This window comes from Lithobates pipiens, unplaced genomic scaffold (genome assembly GCF_037356315.1).
Source record: "Lithobates pipiens isolate NorthernLeopardFrog02 unplaced genomic scaffold, aLitPip1_a1.2 Scaffold_18, whole genome shotgun sequence".
Classification (NCBI taxonomy): Eukaryota; Metazoa; Chordata; class Amphibia; order Anura; family Ranidae; genus Lithobates; species Lithobates pipiens.
Genome location: NW_027507758.1, coordinates 263,326,586 through 263,346,932, shown reverse-complemented (window position 1 = coordinate 263,346,932; position 20,347 = coordinate 263,326,586). Strand labels below are relative to the sequence as shown.

The window sequence follows — 20,347 nt, the reverse complement described above, 5'->3', positions numbered from 1 at the left end:
TACATTGTTTTCTAGAGGTTCGATCCTCTCAGCAAAATTAGTTTTAGGGCTTTTTGCTCCCTTTTAGCTACATACAGACTGCTATTTGCTTAGCACAAGCATACTGATCTGTTTAGATGGGGACTACCTCTGTCCCTTATCAATCTCCAACTCTCAGAAGTCAGTGCAGCTTGGCAACCTGTCTTTTAGACTAGACAGATCTGAGCAAACACTCCTCATGATTTAGGCTTCAAAATCTTGCAACACCTAGGTTTGGAGAACTGTTTAACTAGAGAATTTTCCTTTGAGGCTACATCAATCTGTCTCCAATCAGTCTTTCACCTATTCAGGGACGCTTTCCCTTCTGAAAGAGGCACAGTTTGCCTCTATCTTTATATATATATATATATATATATATATATATATATATATATATATATATATATATATATATATAATTTCCAGTTTTCTTGTTTTCCTTAAAAAATTGCCTTGCTAATTTTAAATGCAAATGACAAAGTATGTGCTTTTGGAATTCAGTTGAAGACAGCAGTCTAGGCTGCTTGTTAGCTGCATCAGTTTTCAGCCACTTCACACAACATCACAATAATTAAGTAGGAGAATTATATTGTCCAACTGTGCCAAAAAAAAATCATAATTTGGGGATCATTTGTCCCAAAAACTTGACAATGAGTTCTTGGAGTAGGCTAAGATTTACGAGTTTGTTTAAAGCATAGGTGTACTTTCGACAATGTACACTTACCTACCTTTCCTTGGCTCCTGAGTTAAACTACCCAACCATACCCCCAAATGTTTGCATACCTAAATATCTTCCAGGATGTTTACTGCTGGCAGTCAAAGTCTTATTCATTGTTGTCTATGTCTGCACAATGAGCCCTTATGAACCCTCACATTTAGGGTTAAAGGCCAACTCTGCTCTAATTGATGCTCCAGTTTGACAGGTTTTTGTTAAAATATATAGTTGCATAGTTAGTAAGGTTGAATAAAGACACCAGTCCATCCAGTTCAACCTGAGTGAGTGTCTACAATTGTCCCTATCCCTGTACATTGCACACTCACATTGGTCCCTACCCTCAAGGAGCCCACAATCCAAGGTCCCCATTCATATACGAGGGCCAATTATTGGACAGAAGCCAATTAACCTACCTGCATGTCTTTGGAGTGTGGGAGGAAACTGGAGTACCCAGAGGAAACCCACGCAGGCACAGGGAGAACATGCAAACTCCAGGCAGGTAGTGTCATTGTTGGGATACGAACCAGCAACCCTTTTTACTGCTAGGTGAGAGTGCACCACTGTGCCGCCTAAATCATGACACATTATGTCTTCTGCATATTGTTCTCTTGCAACCACAAGTGTTCAATGGTGAAGGAAAGAGAAAAACAAGTTGAAGAGATTTATTTGTTGCTGAGGCTTGGCGCTGCCCTCTTTTACCCTATTGCTCTGGTCAGCACTGGTCCTTTTACCAATTTGGTACTCTTCCTTGCTAAAAATCCATCACAGGGGTTTTCTTCAATACATTATCTGTGATGTATGATAGACAAAAACAACAAAATTGGGAATCCAGCTGTAAAACTTTAAGATATTCCTTATGGCCTGCAGGAGGAGATGAAGACATAAAATGCAGCAGAAAAAAAAGTAGCTCCTTGATTCCCTAATACAATAAAAAAAAGCAGATGATTCATTCATTTATTCATGGATGTTCAACGCTGAATATATTTTTGCAGAGTTGGCATTTAGTATAATGCTGTAACTAAACTGCATTGTTGCAATGGTTTGAGCAAAAATAAAATCAATTCTATGATATAAATATAAAACAGTGTATATGTACTGCACACTGGTTTAACAATTTGTAATCAAAGAATATAGCACACTTTCATATTTTAAAATAATCAAGGAAAAAGAAATTAGTTCAACTACCCATCCTGTATCAAATGAAAGGTGGCTGCTATTAATACAAGCCCCGTGTAGTTAGAAGCATTCTATGAATGTAATCTATCATTTATGTAAATCTATGAGTGGCATAGCAAATTTAATTGTTTTTTGGCTTTTTCCTAGTGCATCCTTTGCTTGTGAAAATGGTTAGGATGATGGTTCAAAATAGTTTTTTTCCTTTTAAATCCTAAAAAATTTAAAATGTTTTTTTTTCCAGTTATTTCCACTAATTGCTGTGTTTTAAAGTTTCTCAATGCACCTCCTTTTCTCTCTCGCCACTTAGTGGAGCTAATTATAGGATTAGCATCACAAATATACAAAATCTGTTCTGTGCACTCCTAAATGCCACAGTGCAGAAATATTGAACATCTGCCTCTGGTGTTTATTAGGTATAAATATTCTATGCTGTCCTCTTCACAGTTTGCGATGATGAATGTACAGGCCTTCTCCTTGATGACTTGGATCAGCTAAACCAGATGGTCATGAGCGTCAATCTTTCTGGCCCGCTGCCTCCACCCTACAAAATGCTGTTTGGCTTTGAAAATGAAACTCAGGAATTAAAGGTAAACATACAAGTTCCTTGTTCAAACATTTCAGATAACTGAAGCTGACTGGAAAAAGATGTGATCTCAGTTAATATATGCTGGTAAAAATCATCTTAGAATGTACACAAAATAATAATTTGATACTTATTTTATAAAAAATGAACAAAGAACCAAAGAGAATGGAGTTATAAATCATAAGAAAATAAGAGAAAAGCATTGTTATGGTTACTAGTTACTAGTATCGATATTGGTGCAGATACAGAGCATTTGCACGAGTACTTGTACTCGTGAAAATACTCCAATGCCTAATCCGATACCTGGGCAGCCTCAGAGTTGATTGGTGCTGAGGTTACAATCACTGATCTCCCTGTGTGGCTTTCAATAAACCAGCTGGCAGCTGCTTCTCCACCTCTCTCTCCCGAAGGCTTTCAGCTGCTTTATTGAAAGCCACACAGGGAGATCAGTGATTGTAACTCCTGCCACCTCCACACAGATCAGCGCTGACTGTCCAATGTATCTTCCTCTGGCTTCCGGGTCCTCTGTGTCCTCCACCGCCCCCTCCATGTCTACCTCCGAGTCCCCCACTGTGCTCCCTGGGTCCTCTGTGTCAAAGGGGAGATGTCAGGGGTCTACTTAGTCCCCTGATATCTCACCAACCCCCCCCCCCCAACAGGGCTGATAAAAAAATAAAGTGAAAGAAAGAATTATAATAAATATTTAAAAGTTAAATTGGAAAAAAACTAAAAATCAAAAAAGAAAGCATTATATACATATATATATATATATATATATATATATATATATATATATATATATATTGTAAAAAATAAATTATAAAAAATAAAATTGTAAAAAATAATAAAGAACGCAGTCCATGCCTCATCAGTGCCAGATAAAAGGTGCCCATCAGTGTTACATATTAGTACCACTGTCACATGACATTAAAGAAAAGTATCGGTAATTGGTATCAGCAAGTACTTGAAAAAAAGTATCGGTACTTGTAGTCGGTCTTAAAAAAATTGTATCTGTGCAACCCTAGTTATGGTTTGCATACACTTTAATATATGATTCTTGATTGGTTAATATAGATGATTTTACTTTGCAAACAACAATATACCTTATTAAATAAGATTCTTTAAGCTGTTTCAAGCTTTCTGATAAACTAGTTACTTTATCATATTTCTTTAAAGTGTATATAAAGGAAGAGTAGCGCTCCACTCAGATGGCCATACCATTTTTGCAATTTTCCATTGCTATATTATTTTTCCCTTACAGCTTTCAGGGTTTGTAAAAGACTCCCCAAACCTTACATTTTCTAAAAGCACATGACCAGTAGAATAAAAAAACAAAAAGGGCCCCATGATATTTGTGAACATGTTTATAAAATCAATATTTGTGCTGAAAATACAATAAAATCATTATTAGCAGATACAAACAGAGCAAGTTTTACTAAATCCCCACTAAATGTCTACTAAATAGGAAAAACCTGTATTGAGTTAATGCATAACAAACATTTGTAAATGTTATAGTGTGCTATTTTTGTGAAAATAAAACGTATGCAAAAATGTAAATAACCAAATATCTCAAAAAATCGAAAGGTTTACATTTTTCTCTTACAGCTTTCAGAGTTTGTAAAAGACCCCCAAACCATATCTTTTCTTAGAGCACTTGACTAGTAGAATAAAAAGAAGTTGCTACTGATTTTTAAGGTCCTGCAATATTTGAGCAAATGTTTATCAAACAATATTTTCACAAAAAATACACTAAAATCATTTGTTAGCAGATAAAAAAACAGCAAATTTTACAACATTCCTGCTAAATGCATACTAAATATAAAAGCATAACCTGTATTGAGTTAATAAATAACAAATATTTGTAAATTTTGAAGTGTGCTTTTTTGTCAAAGATTAATTGAACAATTTAGAAGCTGATTGGCTATCATAAACAGCTGCACCAGATTTTGCACTCTCCAGTTTAGTAAATCAACCCCATATTGTTATCTAATTATTTAAGGCAGTTACAGACTAAGGCAGGCCATATATTATGCAATTTTCTTTCCTTCAACCATAGGTTGAAGGAAAGAATACTGCTTGATTCCCCCATCAACTCAGTCAGTGTTGCTAAGGGAATCCCTCCCATGAAGCTTTTGTATTCTGGGAGGTTTTCCAGCCATCAGAATACAATGATCACTGCTTGAGGTTATAGCCGCTGGCAGTGATTGAACGAAAAACAGGTTGGCTGTACTTAAGTTGGTTGGTTCCTGTTGAACTGGCCAAATTTCAATTCATCTGTGGCTGGCTTAAGACTTAAAACAACCTTGGCATTTAAAGCTCACTGGCACACATTCATACAGCCAAATAGATTTGGTATTAACAGTATGTCAACACGGCTATGGAGACTGAATATGATATTCTTTGGGTAAAGTAAATTTTACTATCTGAAAAAAGTATTGAGGTTAACCACCTTACTGCATGCAAATATATTCAGATTTAAAAAATAATAGTTAAATTGGTTGTAAACCCCTATACCCAGTGACGTGACTGGCCACAGGTGATACACAGAGATTAAACAAATCCTCTTGCCTAAGTTGTACCTGTTTATCTATGGCGAACTTTCCTCTACATTCAGAAGTGTAGAATTTTATAGTGGAACAGATCTAAAAAAAAAAATTACACTGGTTGTTACAATTTTTTAAATACTTAATTTTTGTGGAAAAAAACATTAAAATTATAATTATTGGTCACAAACACAACTGGATCCCTGTTTTTTGTACAAAATAAATTCAAAGGTAGCGTAGAGTAAATAGATACCAAATATATCAAGCCTCAAAATGGCATGCACTGACAAAATACAGTACCCGAAATTATCAATAGGTATTCTTTTAAAGCAAAAGTCCTATGCGCACATTTGCATTTGTGGGCATCTTCCCTGCCCTCCACTGCAGCCAAACAAAGATTATGTTTGATTCACTTCTTTCCTGGCCACAGCAGCTGGGAGATGACAAATCTGAAGCCAGAAATGCAGGTAAGAATGGATGTTCCCTGATCTTCTCTCGCAAGCTACCCTGAACACATTTTTTGTGGAGCGGGAGAGCCCAAAGACCATGGAGAGGAGGGGTTGATGAGGGGGTCGAGAGTTGGCACACCACAAGTACCATAAAAGTACTTTTTACATTACATTTTACATCTATACATTAAATGTTTACATTACATGTTAAACTTTTACAATAAAGCTGGGTGTCAGCTAAACAAAATGGATAAAAGCTCATAACTTCATAACTACAGTAACCATAAGCTTGATTTAAACTCTTCAGACTCTGCATGTGCTACCTATATCCAAAAAGCTGAAGTAGTTCACGTATAATACTTTGTATTTCTTTGCCAACAATCATTTAACTCTGCACTGATATCAATTCATAGTTCCACTTACTGATTTTGAACAAATTACTAGGTTTATTTAGTAATATATCCTACTGTAAGCTGTACTGTACCACAAAGCATGGCTACTGAGCCAAGTGTAGGTATTAATGACACAAAGCTGTTTGTGCAGTCAGGGTTACAATCTGACATCAAGGGCTTGTCCCATAGATAAAACCATTTATCACTCTGGGACAGAACCCTTCCTCTCTAAATGGATTTTAAATGCAAAAATGATGCTAAGGTGATAAATGAGTGCCAACACCTATTTATCACAGAAGAGTAAATGAATTGTGCAGATTTATTTTTAAAATGTAAATGGATGTGTTTATACTTGACAAAACATACATTTGTCAACTTGTATTTGGACAGAATTTTTAAAGTAATAGTTTAGTTAAGGAACCCTTTTTAGTAATTTCTATTATTATTATCATTATTATTAATTCATTCCTAATAATGGACAAGGTCTAGTTTGTAGTACTGTCTGTAGTCTCTCCGTAGCTGATTTTTCTCCATTACTGACTTAATCCTAGTACACCCTAGTAGTTTTTTTTGTTCAATTCAGCAGGGCTGAATGAAAAAAAACCTAACAGCTCAGGAGGAGATGCTGCACTAATTATCCGACGTTAGTTCAGGGACCTCCACTGCTGTTCTATTGTGTTCTGACAGGCCCCCCCCCCCACCAGAACACACCGGTAAGCACTCTTAGCTATTGCTTGAGTGCTGATTGGGGGCCGATTGGTAGACCTTTTTGGGTCATGCCCCTTCCACTGAAGCCAGCCGAACGGCCGGTGAACAATCTAGCCCTGTCCAGCCACAGTAGCTGTCAGACGCCCATCAAGTTTGACAGGTTGCCAGCAATGTGGCTAAACGGTGCCCTTGCATCCTCCATTCACAACTAAATGGAGCCTAAACACCCAGTGTGCGTGAGGCCATAGTATAAGGTAAGTATAAGGAAGGATTACCTCTGTCCGGTATTTTATAGTTGTTTGTAACTCTGCAGGGAGGATTCACTCTCACTTTTCATATCACTGGGATAGAAAGTGATGGGAAATGCAAAACACATATCGTGTTTTCTTAATGTGACAGATTTAGTTAAAATGGAATAGGATAGGATGCATTTTACTTTTGAACTTTACTAGGTTAACAGAGCGCAATGCTAAAGTTTGACATTTAATTCCTTCTTTTTTGAGAAATGTAGTGTAAAACGAAATTCTATAATACTTTAGACACAGAGATTACCGCTCCAACCTCCCAGATCCACAATAAGGTGCTCACCCTAATGGAACTCACAGGTGCTGGCTCTGCTCAAGATTGAGGAGAAAAAGAATTCCTGGATGGCCACACATCAAAAAAGGCATCTCTATTGGCAAACGATTAAAATCCAAGTACAGTCACCTCATAAAAATAGGGAAAACAGGACAAATAGCTAACGCGTTTCACACCCATCATGCCGCTTATTCAGCTATGAATAATTATGAGGTGACTGTACTTGGATTTTAATCGTTTGCCAATAAAGATGCCTTTTTTTGATGTGCGGCCATCCAGGAATTATTTTTCTATACAATACTTTACTTGTGTATTAATTGCACATAAAAACAGAAATAAGACTAACTGTATCTCTTTAAAATACTGAAGTTTAGAGTTCTGAGGTTTTTTTTTTTTAGTTTTTTTTTTTATAGCTGACAGCAAGCCAATATTTTTTATAGTTTCAGCATATCCACACAGTAGGATCAACTTGATGCACAACAGGGACGGCCAATCATAGCAGCCCTGTGTATTCAGACTGCTGTGATGTACCTGTCTAATACTAATCGCATGATGTCTAAGGGTATGCTGAAATCACTGCATGCGTTTTTCTGCAAGCAAATAAACATTTATTATGAATGTATAGTAAGCCTGTCATAACATTGGGGAATTGACAAATTACAGGGAAATAAAGATGCTCTATGTGCACACAGTTAAAAGTGCCTTCAGTACTGAAATGTGTCTTAATAACTTTTCAGCATTTACTGTCACCTCAACGAGCTCCTGAAAGACTTCTCCAGCTGGCACAGAACAACCAAGATACACTTGTCATTGAGATAGATGAACTCCTAAACAGGGTAAGAATAGAGAAAAATATCACTAAGCAATTGAGCACTTGCACTGTTTATAACTAATGACAGGAAACAAGTTATACTGCAGTTACATTTGTGTTAATGTATAAAAGAAATTCATTTCTGTCAAAAGAATATATCCTTTTATGTAAATTCTGTTATACTTGAATGTCTCTTGGGACTAAAGAACAAGAATACTGTATAAACAGCTCTCTTTCTTGATCTTCCCAAAAAAGCACCTCTTTCTCAGTTAATATAAATACACATATATGTATGTAATACGGTATTAGTGAGAAAAAGTAGAACAGACTGTTTCAAAAAGTATGTGATAATTGAATATGTATTTATTTCTAATTACTAGCTTGAATAACATAATATCTAAATCAAATATGTAAGTCTGTAAATCTTAGTCAAGAACTATGCTTTGTATATAGTTGATGTTACAAAGGGTTATGTGTTGGCCAATGCCCACATCGGTCTATGTAACAAGTTCACATACTCCAATTGCCAAAAAGCAGCGCTAAAGCTGCTGATATCCAGGGCAGGCAGCATCTGCAATACTGTATGTGTGCTAATATGCTGTTCCAAGCTGTTGCAACAGAAGACAGGTCATTATGGGACCTGGTATCATCTTGTTCTATTTCTAAGAGGGTCATTAATATACTTACATAGCATATGGATATTCAATCTGTCACAGGTCCCATTCAATTTCTATCTTTACTAACGCTTTGACACATAAAAAAAGAACAGCAGTTTTATTTACAAAGTTCATTAAAGCTGAACTATGTACTGACATAAAAGACATAAATTGATGCAGCTATTTAATCTTGAATACATAAATAAGGCCCCTTTCACACTGACGTCCCGTTCAGGCCCGCCTGTCAGTTTTTCAGGCGGACCTGAACGGGTGCTCCATAGAGCTCTATGGAGCGTCGGATGTCAGCGGTGACATGTCCGCTGACATCCGACCCGCTCCGATCCGAAAAAGTGTGACGGAGGAAAAAGCTATTTTTCCATCCGTCTGCGGATCGGATCGGGTGACGACGGGCACTGCGGTCCGTCGTCATCCGATCTCCCATAGGGGAGAGCGGCGCTGTGACAGGTCCGTCCCTGCGCAGTGTGCAGAGACGGACCTGTCATCTCCCTGCTCAGCGGGGATCGGCGGAGTGATCCCCGCTGAGCAAACGGATATCCACGGGGCGGATCAGAACTGATCCGCCCCGTGTGAAAGGACCCTAAATGTTTTTGTTTTTTTTAATGCAAGCAGTGTAGGTACGTGTACTTGACCTGGTATCAGCCTCTCAAAGTACCTGTATAACAGAGCTGTAGTGTGAAAGAGAAAAAGCAAATCAGTTGATGTTCTGGCAATAAATATGCTAATAGGAAGAGAAAACGCTGGGGTTGATTTACTAAAACTGGAGAGTGCAAAATCTGGTGCAGCTCTACATAGAAACCAATTGGCTTAAAGTTTTTTTTTTTGTCAAAGCTTAATTGAATAAGATGAAATTAGAAGCTGATTGGCTACCATGTACAATAGCACTAGTTTGGTCATTCTCCAGGTTTAGTAAATCAGCCCCAGAGTAACAGAGAGATAAGCACATCACTGGGCTGCTTTTCCTTTTTTTTTTATATGTTCTTTATTGAGACAGTTATGGTACAACAATTGTAACATAGAGGTTGCAAAAGGAGATTGACAATATCAGGTCTGACCCAAAATAGTAAGGGTAATATTAGTAATAATAGGAAGGGTAATATTTTGTTTAAATGGAGGGTTAGAAAGGATTGGTGAGGGGAAAGAAAGAAATCAGGAAAGTGGAGAGGGAAGGGATTGAGAAAGCATGTAAATGTTTTTGCAATATCAGCTTATACGCTACAATGAACAGTAACCAGTGGTCTTTCCCAGATGGCTCAATTCAGGATCGGTGATTAGGCATATAGATGATCCTCTATAGCAGTGGTCATCAACCTTGTCCTCAGGGCCCACTAACAGGCCAGGTTTTATGTATTACCTTGGGGAGATGCAGACTAGATAGAATACTGCAATCACTGATCAGCAAATGATATCACCTGTGATGTATTTCAGTTATCTTGCAAACCTGGCCTGTTAGTGGGCCCTGAGGACAGGGTTGATGACCACTGCTCTATAGGGAGGGTCATCAGACAAAAAAAAAAAAGGTGGCAATGCAAGTGGTTAAGAACATGTTTTCAGCTCGGTGGGCACGACAGCCAATATTGCCAGTGATCATAGAATGTATTCACTTTCATCTGTGATTTGGCAAATAGGAGTTCCATAGTTTGAAAGATGATCATTTAGGATATCAGTAGTATAGTTCAGAGTAGGGGCACTGGTCTGTTTCCAGAACCTAGCAATGGAGAGGTGAGCAGCAATTAGGATATGTGTGATAATAGGGTGAAATTTTGGATGCCAGATTGAGAGTCCTAGTCTATAGAGAGCAATCTGAGAAGTTAATGTGATAGATACTTTAATTACATCTTAATGAGGTTGGAGACATCCGTCCAGACTATAGTAATGGGCGGGCATTCCCACCAAATGTGAAAGATACAGTATCTTACAATATCATGTGACAGCACTGAAGTAGCGAGTGTGCAGCTTGTATAACAGTGTAAATTTGCTGTCCTCTCAAAATAACTCAATACACAGCCATTAATGTCTAAACCGCTGGCAAAAAAAAGTGAGTACACCCCTAAGTGAAAATGTCCATATGGGCCCAATTAGCCATTTTCCCTCCCCGAAGTCATGTGACTCTTTAGTGTTACAAGTGTAAGGTGCGCCCCTCCTTGATTAGCTCGAGCTGGACTTTCACTGGAAAGCTCTCTTCAATCGATTGGCAAAATTGGTAAATTAAGCAACCAAACGCTTTGAAACAGGTTTGATCGTGAATACAAAAATCTTTATTTCTTGTTACCACTTTTATGTGCTTCAAACATTGCATTGTCAGCCAATCAGGATTATACAAGACATTCAAGACATAATGGCCTTTTGAACAACCATGAACATCCACATTTACGTGCGTCATACATTAAGCGGAATTTTTTAGGGGAATTTTTGATAAAAGGTCCCCAGACATATATGTATATAAATATGTTTTATGACCTTAAACTGTCTATAATAATTTGAACATAAAACCACAATATTTCAGTTCGCCTTACAATATTCTGTCTGTAAATTTCTAAATGTTAGCTCTGACCACAAATGCATCCTGTTTTCTGAGCGATTCTGCACTTCAAAAGTATCTTGCAAAAGCTTTGCAGGTGAAGCTATCTTTTTATGTATATACCTTTGCAAGCAGTTTCTAGTATAAAAAAATGTGCCTTTAACCCCTAACTCTCCCTACCCTTACAACAAGGTCTCAGGTGTGAATGGAGAGCAGATGTGTTAAATTTGTTGTTATCACTCTCACTCTCTCATACTGTTCGTGAAAATTAAACATGGCATCTCATGGCAAAGAACTCACTGAAAAAATTGTTGCTCTACATAAAGATGGCCTAGGCTAAAAGAAAATTGCCAAGACCCTGAAACTCAACACTGGATGCTGGCACTTAGTAATCCAATGTCAGACAACATAATTTAATAAAATGAATAGTTAGGTGGATCAATAACCAAAAACTAGTAATAAGGTCCATGTCCAAAAATGTATATAAAAGAATACTTGAATTAAATGGCTAATCCCATTGCAGATTATTGCTAGATGGATGGATGGATGGTAGATATGCACAGTCACAAAAGGCAGCTCCTCTCCAGTGTGAAGTCAACTCATGAGCGTAGGCAGAGAAAATATAAAAGATAGAAGAGCGCCACTCAGTAAATATGCTTTTAATTATTTGTAAAAACTTATAATATCACTTACATATTAAAATCACAGGGTTACACGTAAGCAAGAATGCTATCACAAACAAGTAGGCGAAAGTCCAAGCAGCTGTAAGGTGGTACAAAAGATGCTGGGGGGGGGGAGCTCAGCTGTGTTCTGCACTCGGCAAAATGTGAAGAGACTGATGGAGACAGCGTGTGACGTCAGCAGGGGACACAGCGCGTTTCTGAGCATGCGCGAAGTCCGTAAGGGACATGCGCACTCCTTTCTAAAGTGTTAGTATCACCCTGAACCTGAACTGCAGCATGGTGGCCAAGACCATACAGCAGTTTATCAGGACAGGTTCCACTCAGAACAGGCTTTGCCATGGTCGACCAAAGAAGTTGAGTGCATGTGCTCAGCGTCATATCCAGAGGTTGTCTTTGGGAAATAGCTGTATGAATTGCTGCAGAGGTTGAAGGGGTGAGGGGTCAGCCTGTCAGTGCTCAGACCCTATACCGCACATTGCATCAAATTGGTCTGCATGGCTGTTGTACCAGAAGGAAGCCTCTTCTAAAGATGATGCACAAGAGAGCCCACAAACAGTTTACTGAAGACAGACTAAGGACATGGATTACTAGAACCATTTCCTGTGGTCTGATGAGACCAAGATAAACTTATTTGGTTCAGATGGTTACAAGCGTGTGTGGCGGCAGCCAGTTGAGGAGTACAAAGACAAGTGTGTCTTGCCTACAGTCAAGCATGGTGGTGGGAGTGTCATGATCTGGGGCTGCATGAGAGCTGCCGGCACTGGGAAGCTACAGTTTATTGAGCAAACCATGAATGCCAGCATGTACTGTGACATACTGAAGCTTAGCATGATCACCTCCCTTCAGAGACTGGGCCACAGGGAAGTATTCCTACATAATAACGACCCCAAACACACGTCTGTGTCTGTATGCTGCTCCGACGGACCAAATACGATGCGCGGGCAGCTACAGCACCTGCCTGCGAGAATGTTTCCAGCGCGATCCTATCGCGCTGCTTCTCGGTGACAGGGTACTGTACATCTTGTGCTGGCTGCAATAGGAAAAACACATTTTCCAATCACAGCGAGTGCAAGGGGGAATGCCCCTCCAGGGGCATACCAGGTCTGGCATGGATTTTAAGGGGAACCCCATGCCGAAAAAATTATGTGGGGTCCCCCCAAAATCCACTCTAGTTTTGAGTACTGTTTAGGGACATATCTCTGCCCTAGAAACTCTTTTTCAAGGATCACTTGTATCTCTTTTATTGGTAAAAACATTTGTACTGGGTGTTACTCACATAGTTCCACCTGTACATTCTTGGTGGGATCTTAACACAGCTCTGTCTGCATTACAAGAACTGCCATTTACCGTAAAACTATTGGGTTTTGTACCCTGCTTAATCTAACTTACAAAGTTGTTCTTCTTGTTGTCATTGCCTCAGCTCTTTCTCTTGCAGACAACCTCTTCTTTTCCTCCACAAGGACAAAGTTGTGTTAAGTTCTAGGACCTCCTTTCTTCCTACCTTCAGCAGCACATTGTGCATCTATCCCTCTGTCTTGCTCTGGTACATTTCCAGGATATTTTCCTCAATACTTTGGTTGCTTTCCAGGCTTTCTGACCTTTTGCTCTTAGCCATATCTTCTTCACAATCACTGACTCTCTCCTTTCATTCCTGAGGTCCCCTGTAGGGTCAGTCTACCTCTTCCTTCACCACTTTTAGTTGGCTTAGGTAGCTTACCTTTGCCTGTCATGGAACACTATACTAGATTAGTATGGGCCTCTTGGACTGCCATCTAGTATTATCTTCACACATTTTTTAAGTTTTATTAGCATTGCATTTTTAGATGAGAACTGTTTGGGCAAAAAAATAACAGCATACTTACATATTATCAAGATATGTGCACTGGTCATTCTTTGTGATCTTCAAAATTAATCATACTGAAGTTTTCAAATTTCTTCATCATACCTGTATTTATTTGTAACATGTGACATCTTAATGTGCTGAACACTAAAGTCACTCCTACAAAATTACATATACACAGAAAGTTTGTATATGGATCACCTTGCTAATACAAAGAAGCTGTGAAGTATCAGTGTGGGAAATGAGTAAGAGCCTGTTCTCACTGACTGCACTCTAAACTGCAGAGGTTTAGAGTGCAGGCAACTCTGGCTGCAAAGAGCTGGCGGTGCCAAGCACATTTCAACATATCATACAGTTCCTTTTTTGTGTGTCAACTTTATTTGAAATGCACAAAGTGACAGCATTTTATCACAGCTCTTTGCTGTTGCAGTTTAAACAGAAAAGGTAGAAAAGAACCACTCTCGGTGTGTCCTAGTGGTAACCTTCATTCATCCAGTGTGGTAAAACACAGGCCACCATAGTATGTGTGAACATGGTGCTATGATTAACCACTTAAGGACCAGGCCTCTTTTTCAGACTTGGTGTTTACATGTTTAAAACAGTTTTTTTTGCTAGAAAATTACTTAGAACCCCCAAACATTTTATATTGTTTTTTTCTAACACCCTAGAGAATAAAATGGCGGTCATTGAAATACTTTTTTTCACACCGTATTTGCGCAGCGGTCTTACAAGCGCACTTTTTTTGGAAAAAATTCACTTTTTTGAATAAAAAAATAAGACAACAGTAAAATTAGCCCAATTTTTTTTTATATTGTGAAAGATAATGGTACGCCGAGTAAATTGATACCCAACATGTCACGCTTCAAAATTGTGCCTGCTCGTGGAATGGCGTCAAACTTTTAATCTCAAAAATCTCCATAAGCGACATTTAAAAAATTCTACAGGTTGCATTTTTTGCGTTACAGAGGAGGTCTAGGGCTAGAATTATTGCTCTCGCTCTACCGATCGCGGCGATACCTCACATGTGTGGTTTGACCACCGTTTTCATATGTGGGCGCTACTCACGTATGCGCTCGCTTCTGTGCGCAAGCTCGTCGTGACGGGGTGTTTTAATTTTTTTTTTTTTTCTTATTTATTTTAATTGATTTTATTTATTTTTACACTGTTTTAAAAAAAAATGGATCACTTTTATTCCTATTACAAGGAATGTAAACATCCCTTGTAATAGAAAAAAGCATGACAGGTCCTCTTAAATATGAGATCTGGGGTCAAAAAGTCCTCAGATCTCATATTTGGGCTAAAATGCAAAAAAAAAAAAAAAAAGAAAATCTGACATCTAAAAAAAATATACCTTTAAGAGGTATGGGCGGAAGTGACGTTTTGACGTCGCTTCCGCCCTCCTATGGTATAGAGACGAGTGGGGGCCATCCTAGCCTCACCTGTCTCTATGCCCAGCAGACGAAAGGACCCGATCGCCTCCGCCGCTACCGACGGCTCCGGTAAGCGGCAGAAGGTGCGGGAGGGCAGCGGGAGGGGGGGTGGCACCTTTCCCGCCGCCGATAGCGGTGATCTCGCGGCGAATCCGCCGCGGAGACCACCGTTATTGTACAGCAGACCGCCGCCTGAAGAGATGGATATCTTGGTTGTGGCAGCAGCTGCTGCCGTTACCGAGCTATCCCTCTTCAAAAATAGGACGTACATCGTCGTGCGGCGGTCGGCAAGTGGTTAAGCACCGGTTCTAGGTGTGAAACGCATTAGCTAGGACTAGCTAGGCTAGGTTAGTTCAGCACTTGTGCTGTATATGTTTTTATTTTACACGGAATAAAGGAGATTGCATTGGAGTGTGGCCATCCAGCCTTTATTTTTGTTCTATATCCTGTTGCAAACAGGGCCAGCACCCTCTTCATTGCAGAGAAAGCTGATACAAAGGGTTTGGTGATTGTCCTGGTGCTGTGTGTTTTCCACATGTGCGAACATGGTCTTAATGTTCCAAAAGAAACAAATTCCTGGGTGAACACATGTCCCTCTTATCTTCAAGTAGCCTTACCAAGATAATTTCTTGAATTGGAGAAAACAAGAATGAAAAAGACAAAAGAAGGGGGTGCTTTTATTATTATTATTATTATTATTATTATTATTATTATTATTATAATACAGGTTTTTTATACTGTGTCAACAGTTTGCGCAGTGCTATACAACATGAGGACAGACATTACAGTTACATTGCAATTTGATGCAAGAGGAATCAGAGGGCCCTGCTCGTTAGAGCTTACAATCTAAAAAGGAAGGGTCAATTGATACAAAAGGTAATAGCTGTGGGGAGATGAGCTGATGGAGGAAGTAGAACAGTGTTAGTTAGAAGCAGGATAAGCTTCTTTAAAGAGAATGGTTTTCAGGGATCGCCTAAAGATGGATAGATTAGGGGACAGTCGGACAGATTGGGGTAGGGAGTTCCAAAGGATGGTAGAAGCTCTGGAGAAATCCTGGAGGTGAGCATGGGAGAGGTGACAAGGGAGCTAGAGAGCAGGAGGTCTTGGGGTGAACGAAGAGAGCGGCTTGGTTGGTATTTTGGGACTAGGTTAGTGATGTAGCTGGGGGCAGAGTTATGGATGTCTTTGTAAATTATTGTTAGTACTTTGAATTTTATTTGTTGGGTGTACACTGAATCTTTGGAAAGGTGGATGAGTCTTGCCGTGGCATTCATTATGGAATGAAGGGGGATAATCTATGTAAAGTTAATCCAATGAGGAGGGAGTTGCAGTAGTCAAGGTGAGAGATAACCAGGGAGTAAATTAGAAGCTTGATGGTGTCATTAGTTAAAAAGGGGTGTATTCTGGAAATGTTGTGGAGGCTAAGGTGGCATGATTTGGACAGGGATTGTATGTGGGACTGAGAGGACAGTTCAGAGTCTAAGGTTACCCCAGCACCCTGGCATGTGGGGATGGACTGATAGATGTGCCATTGATCTTGACAGAGAAGTCAGTGGAGGGGGCACGTGGGGGAGGAAATATTAAGAGTTCAGTTTTAGATAGATTCAGTTTGAGGAAGTGGTTTGACATCCAGGCTGATATGTCTGTTAGTAAACCAGTGATGCGTGAGGAGATTGATGGGGTGAGCTGAGGGACAGAGAGATAGATTTGGGTGTCATCAGCATATAAATGGTAGTGAAAGCCATGGAAGGCTATCAGCTGACCCAGAAGGCATGTGTAGATCGAGAATAGTAGAGGTCCAAGGACAGAATCCTTTTGGGGACCCCAACGGTAAGAGGAGTTGGAGAAGAGGAAGTGGAGTTGTAAGTGGCGCTGAAGGTGCAATGAGATAGCTAAGATTTGAACCAATGGAGAGTGCAGCCATGGAGACCAAGCAAATTGAGGGTTTTTTTTTTTTAGGAGAAGGGGTGGTCAACTGTATCATGGTTAGTTCTATGGTTAGGAAATCAAACAAATGCACAGAAATAAAATATAAATCTCCTCAACCTGTAACAGAAATTTCACTGAATGTTAAGGCTCAACCCAATTTACTAACTGTGTATCTCGATCTCCAGTCTGTGCTGATAGGATCGATAATCAGGCATGAACATTTATTGCACACTCAGGCTTAGTTTTATTTACTGCTGACAGTTAGTGTGCAGTGAACATTCAGCATGGACTGTACACAGTCAGCCTGGCAGTAAATAAAGCTGAGACTGAAAGGTCAGTTTAAGTCCTGTGATAATTGAGTGTATTTGTTACATAGTAGGTGAGGTTGAAAAAAGACACAAGTCTATCAAGTCCAACCTACAGTATGTGTGTAATTATATGTCAGGATTACATTGTATATCCCTGTATGTTGCGGTCACATTCAGGTGCTTATTTAATCGTTTTTTTAAACTATCGATGCCCCCCCTCAAACCACCACCTGTGGAAGGAAATTCCACATCCTTGCCGCTCTGATGCCCTTTACACATGGTCGGACATTCCAATGACAACATTTTTTCCGATGGATTTTGGCCCAAACTTGTCTTCATTTTGACCCAAATACATGGTCGCACAAAGTTGTCGGAAAATCCAATCATTAAGAACGAGGTGACGTACTCCAGGCCTAGAGGCGATTCAGTTCGCATTGTGCGCTATACAAGTATTTCATTCATTCATTCATTCATGTACGACGGGACTATAAAGCGGGTAGTAGCCAATAGCTTTCATCTCGTAATTTATTCTGAGCATGCACTTTGTCCGTCGGAATTGTCTACACATGACTGGAATTTAAACAATCGGATTTTGTTGTCGGAAAATTTTAGATCCAGCTCTCAAACTTTGTGTGTCGGCAATTCCAACAGAAAAAGTCCGGTGGAGCCCACACACAATCGGATTCCCAAGCCACAAGTCACAAGCCACAAGTTGTGAAATTTTGGTGGAAGCTTTCTCTCTGTCACAATAAGGACCTGTTATTACTCCTACCATGTTTTTATCCTATTTTATATTATTGGCGGATTGGAATCTATATAATGACTTTTTCATTTGGAGACAAGTGACGAGCGCTGCTACAATATATAAAGTGGACTTTTGTTCAGTATAAATTTTTAGGTTGTTTTTTTACAGCTTTAACAGCATGACTGTTCAAGCTCTTGTACTGATAGACAGAGGTCTCTCTGTTAGTAATTTCCATGCTTTTAAACGCTAGGAAATCTACCTCATGTAAGCTCTACCATTACAGGTAAAAGTATACTAAAACAATAAAAGGTTTACTTCACCTTGTGTGAGGAACAAAAGTTTTACCCGGACTTACTTTGTGGGACAAATTCTATCCTTTTTTCAATAAAAAAAGACAACGTTTGGCCTTATTACAGAGACAGCTGTGTGTGAATTTCTTTCCTGCAACCCAGGAAAGCAATTTGTACGATTCCCCCATCAACACAGACAGTGCTGACGGGGGAATTCCTCCTGCAGAGCAATTGTCTGCTCCAAGCAGGGGGAAGCCTCTACCCACACCTCTAGCCTCTGCCCACACATGATTTGAACTGTCTATGGCTGGCTTTAGGAATGTTCCTTTTTCCACCCTTACTCAGAAGGTTGCGTTCCCTGTCACTACTATCATCGCTAGACATGTGTCACAACTGATGGACTTATCCTGTAAAGAACTTTGTATGGTCTCACACAAAGATATGGGTGTATTTATTGCTAGAACCTTTCTTACTAGAATGGTTTCAGCCTATCATCTCAACAAGGACATTGTTCATTCATCTCTTTGTCTGGATCCAGAATATCAGATCAAGATTTGCCTTTGCTCCCTGAATGGGGTTTATGCTGCACTGTTCTACCTTTCAGCCACTGTTTCTATTAGAAAGACAGGCACTCATTTTGTCATTGCTGATGAACCCCATAAAGGGGAACTAAGTTTCTTTTACACAATTTTTGGGGTGGATGAGATCATTGCTCAAACTTATGGTTTTAAGGTCAGGGTTTCACTTTGCAATCTACTAGGCCTGTGAGTAGGATGAGCCCGATGTTCGAGTCAAACGTAAGTTCCACTCAAACATCGGGTGTTCGCCTGTTCGCCGAATAGCAAACAATTTGGAGTGTTTGCGGCAAATTCGAAAGCAGGGGAACACCCTTTAAAAGTCTATGGGAGAAATCAAGTGCTAATTTTTAAGGCTTATATGCATGGTATTGTCATAAAAAATAATTTTTGGGGACCTGGGTCCTGCACCAGGGCACATGTATCAATGCGCAAAAAGTTTTCAAAATTGGTATTTTTTCAGGAGCAGTGATTTTAATAATGCTTAAAGTGAAACAATAAAATTGAAATATTCCTTTAAATTTCGTACCTTGGGGGTGTCTATAGTATGCCTGTAAAATGGAGCCTGTTTCCCATGTTTACAACAGCCCCTGCACAAAATGACATTTCTAAAGGAAAAAAGTAATTTAAAAGTACTCGCAGCTATAATGAATTGTCGGTCCCGGCAATACACATGAAAGTCATTGAAAAAATGTAAAAAAAAATTGCGTGGCGGACCCCTCAAAATCCATACCAGACCCTTATCCAATCACGCAACCTGGCAGGCCATAGGAAAAGAGGGGGGGATGAGAGAGCGGCCACCACTCCTGAACCGTACCAGGCCACATGCCCTCAACATGGGGAGGGTGCTTTGGGGTAGCCCCCCAAAGCACCGTGTCCCCATGTTGACGGAGACAAGAGCCTCATCCCCACAACCCTTGCCTGGTGGTTGTGGGGGTCTGCGGGTGGGGGGCTTATCGGAATCTGGAAGCCCCCTTTAATAAGGGGACCCCCAGATCCCGGCCTCCCGTCCTGTGTGAAATGGTAACGGTTACAAATGTACCCCTACCATTTCACAAAAACCACTTCCCGACCAGCGCACGCCGATGTACGTCGACAGAATGGCACGGGCAGGCATATTGGCGTACAGGTACGTCCAATATTCAATGCCGCCCTGCCATTGGGAGCGCGCCGCTGGCGGCGCGCTCCCGCGCTGGTCGGGACCCCGTGAGTCCGGTTGCGGGACCCGCAGACTCGATCGCCGCGGGCATCCCCGCGATCGTCTCACGGAGCGGCCGAATGGAGGAAATGCTGTGTAAACAACATTTCTCCATTCTGCCTAGCAACTAGTGACGCTGATCTCTGCTCCATGTGATTGGAGCAGAGATCAGTGTTCACT

General features: G+C 40.0%; 1 protein-coding gene across 6 annotated transcripts in view; it reads left to right on the top strand.

The window, feature by feature from the left end:
• The window catches only part of LAMA2 (laminin subunit alpha 2), a 1,237,914-nt gene that overhangs the window by 943,718 nt on the left and 273,849 nt on the right, over window positions 1–20,347 (top strand). For all 6 annotated transcript variants that reach the window (XM_077486899.1, XM_077486900.1, XM_077486895.1 and 3 more), the window contains 2 exons: window positions 2,354–2,496; window positions 7,901–7,999. In XM_077486899.1, the coding sequence (XP_077343025.1) occupies window positions 2,354–2,496; window positions 7,901–7,999 (242 nt within the window). The remainder of the gene's footprint in view (window positions 1–2,353; window positions 2,497–7,900; window positions 8,000–20,347) is intronic.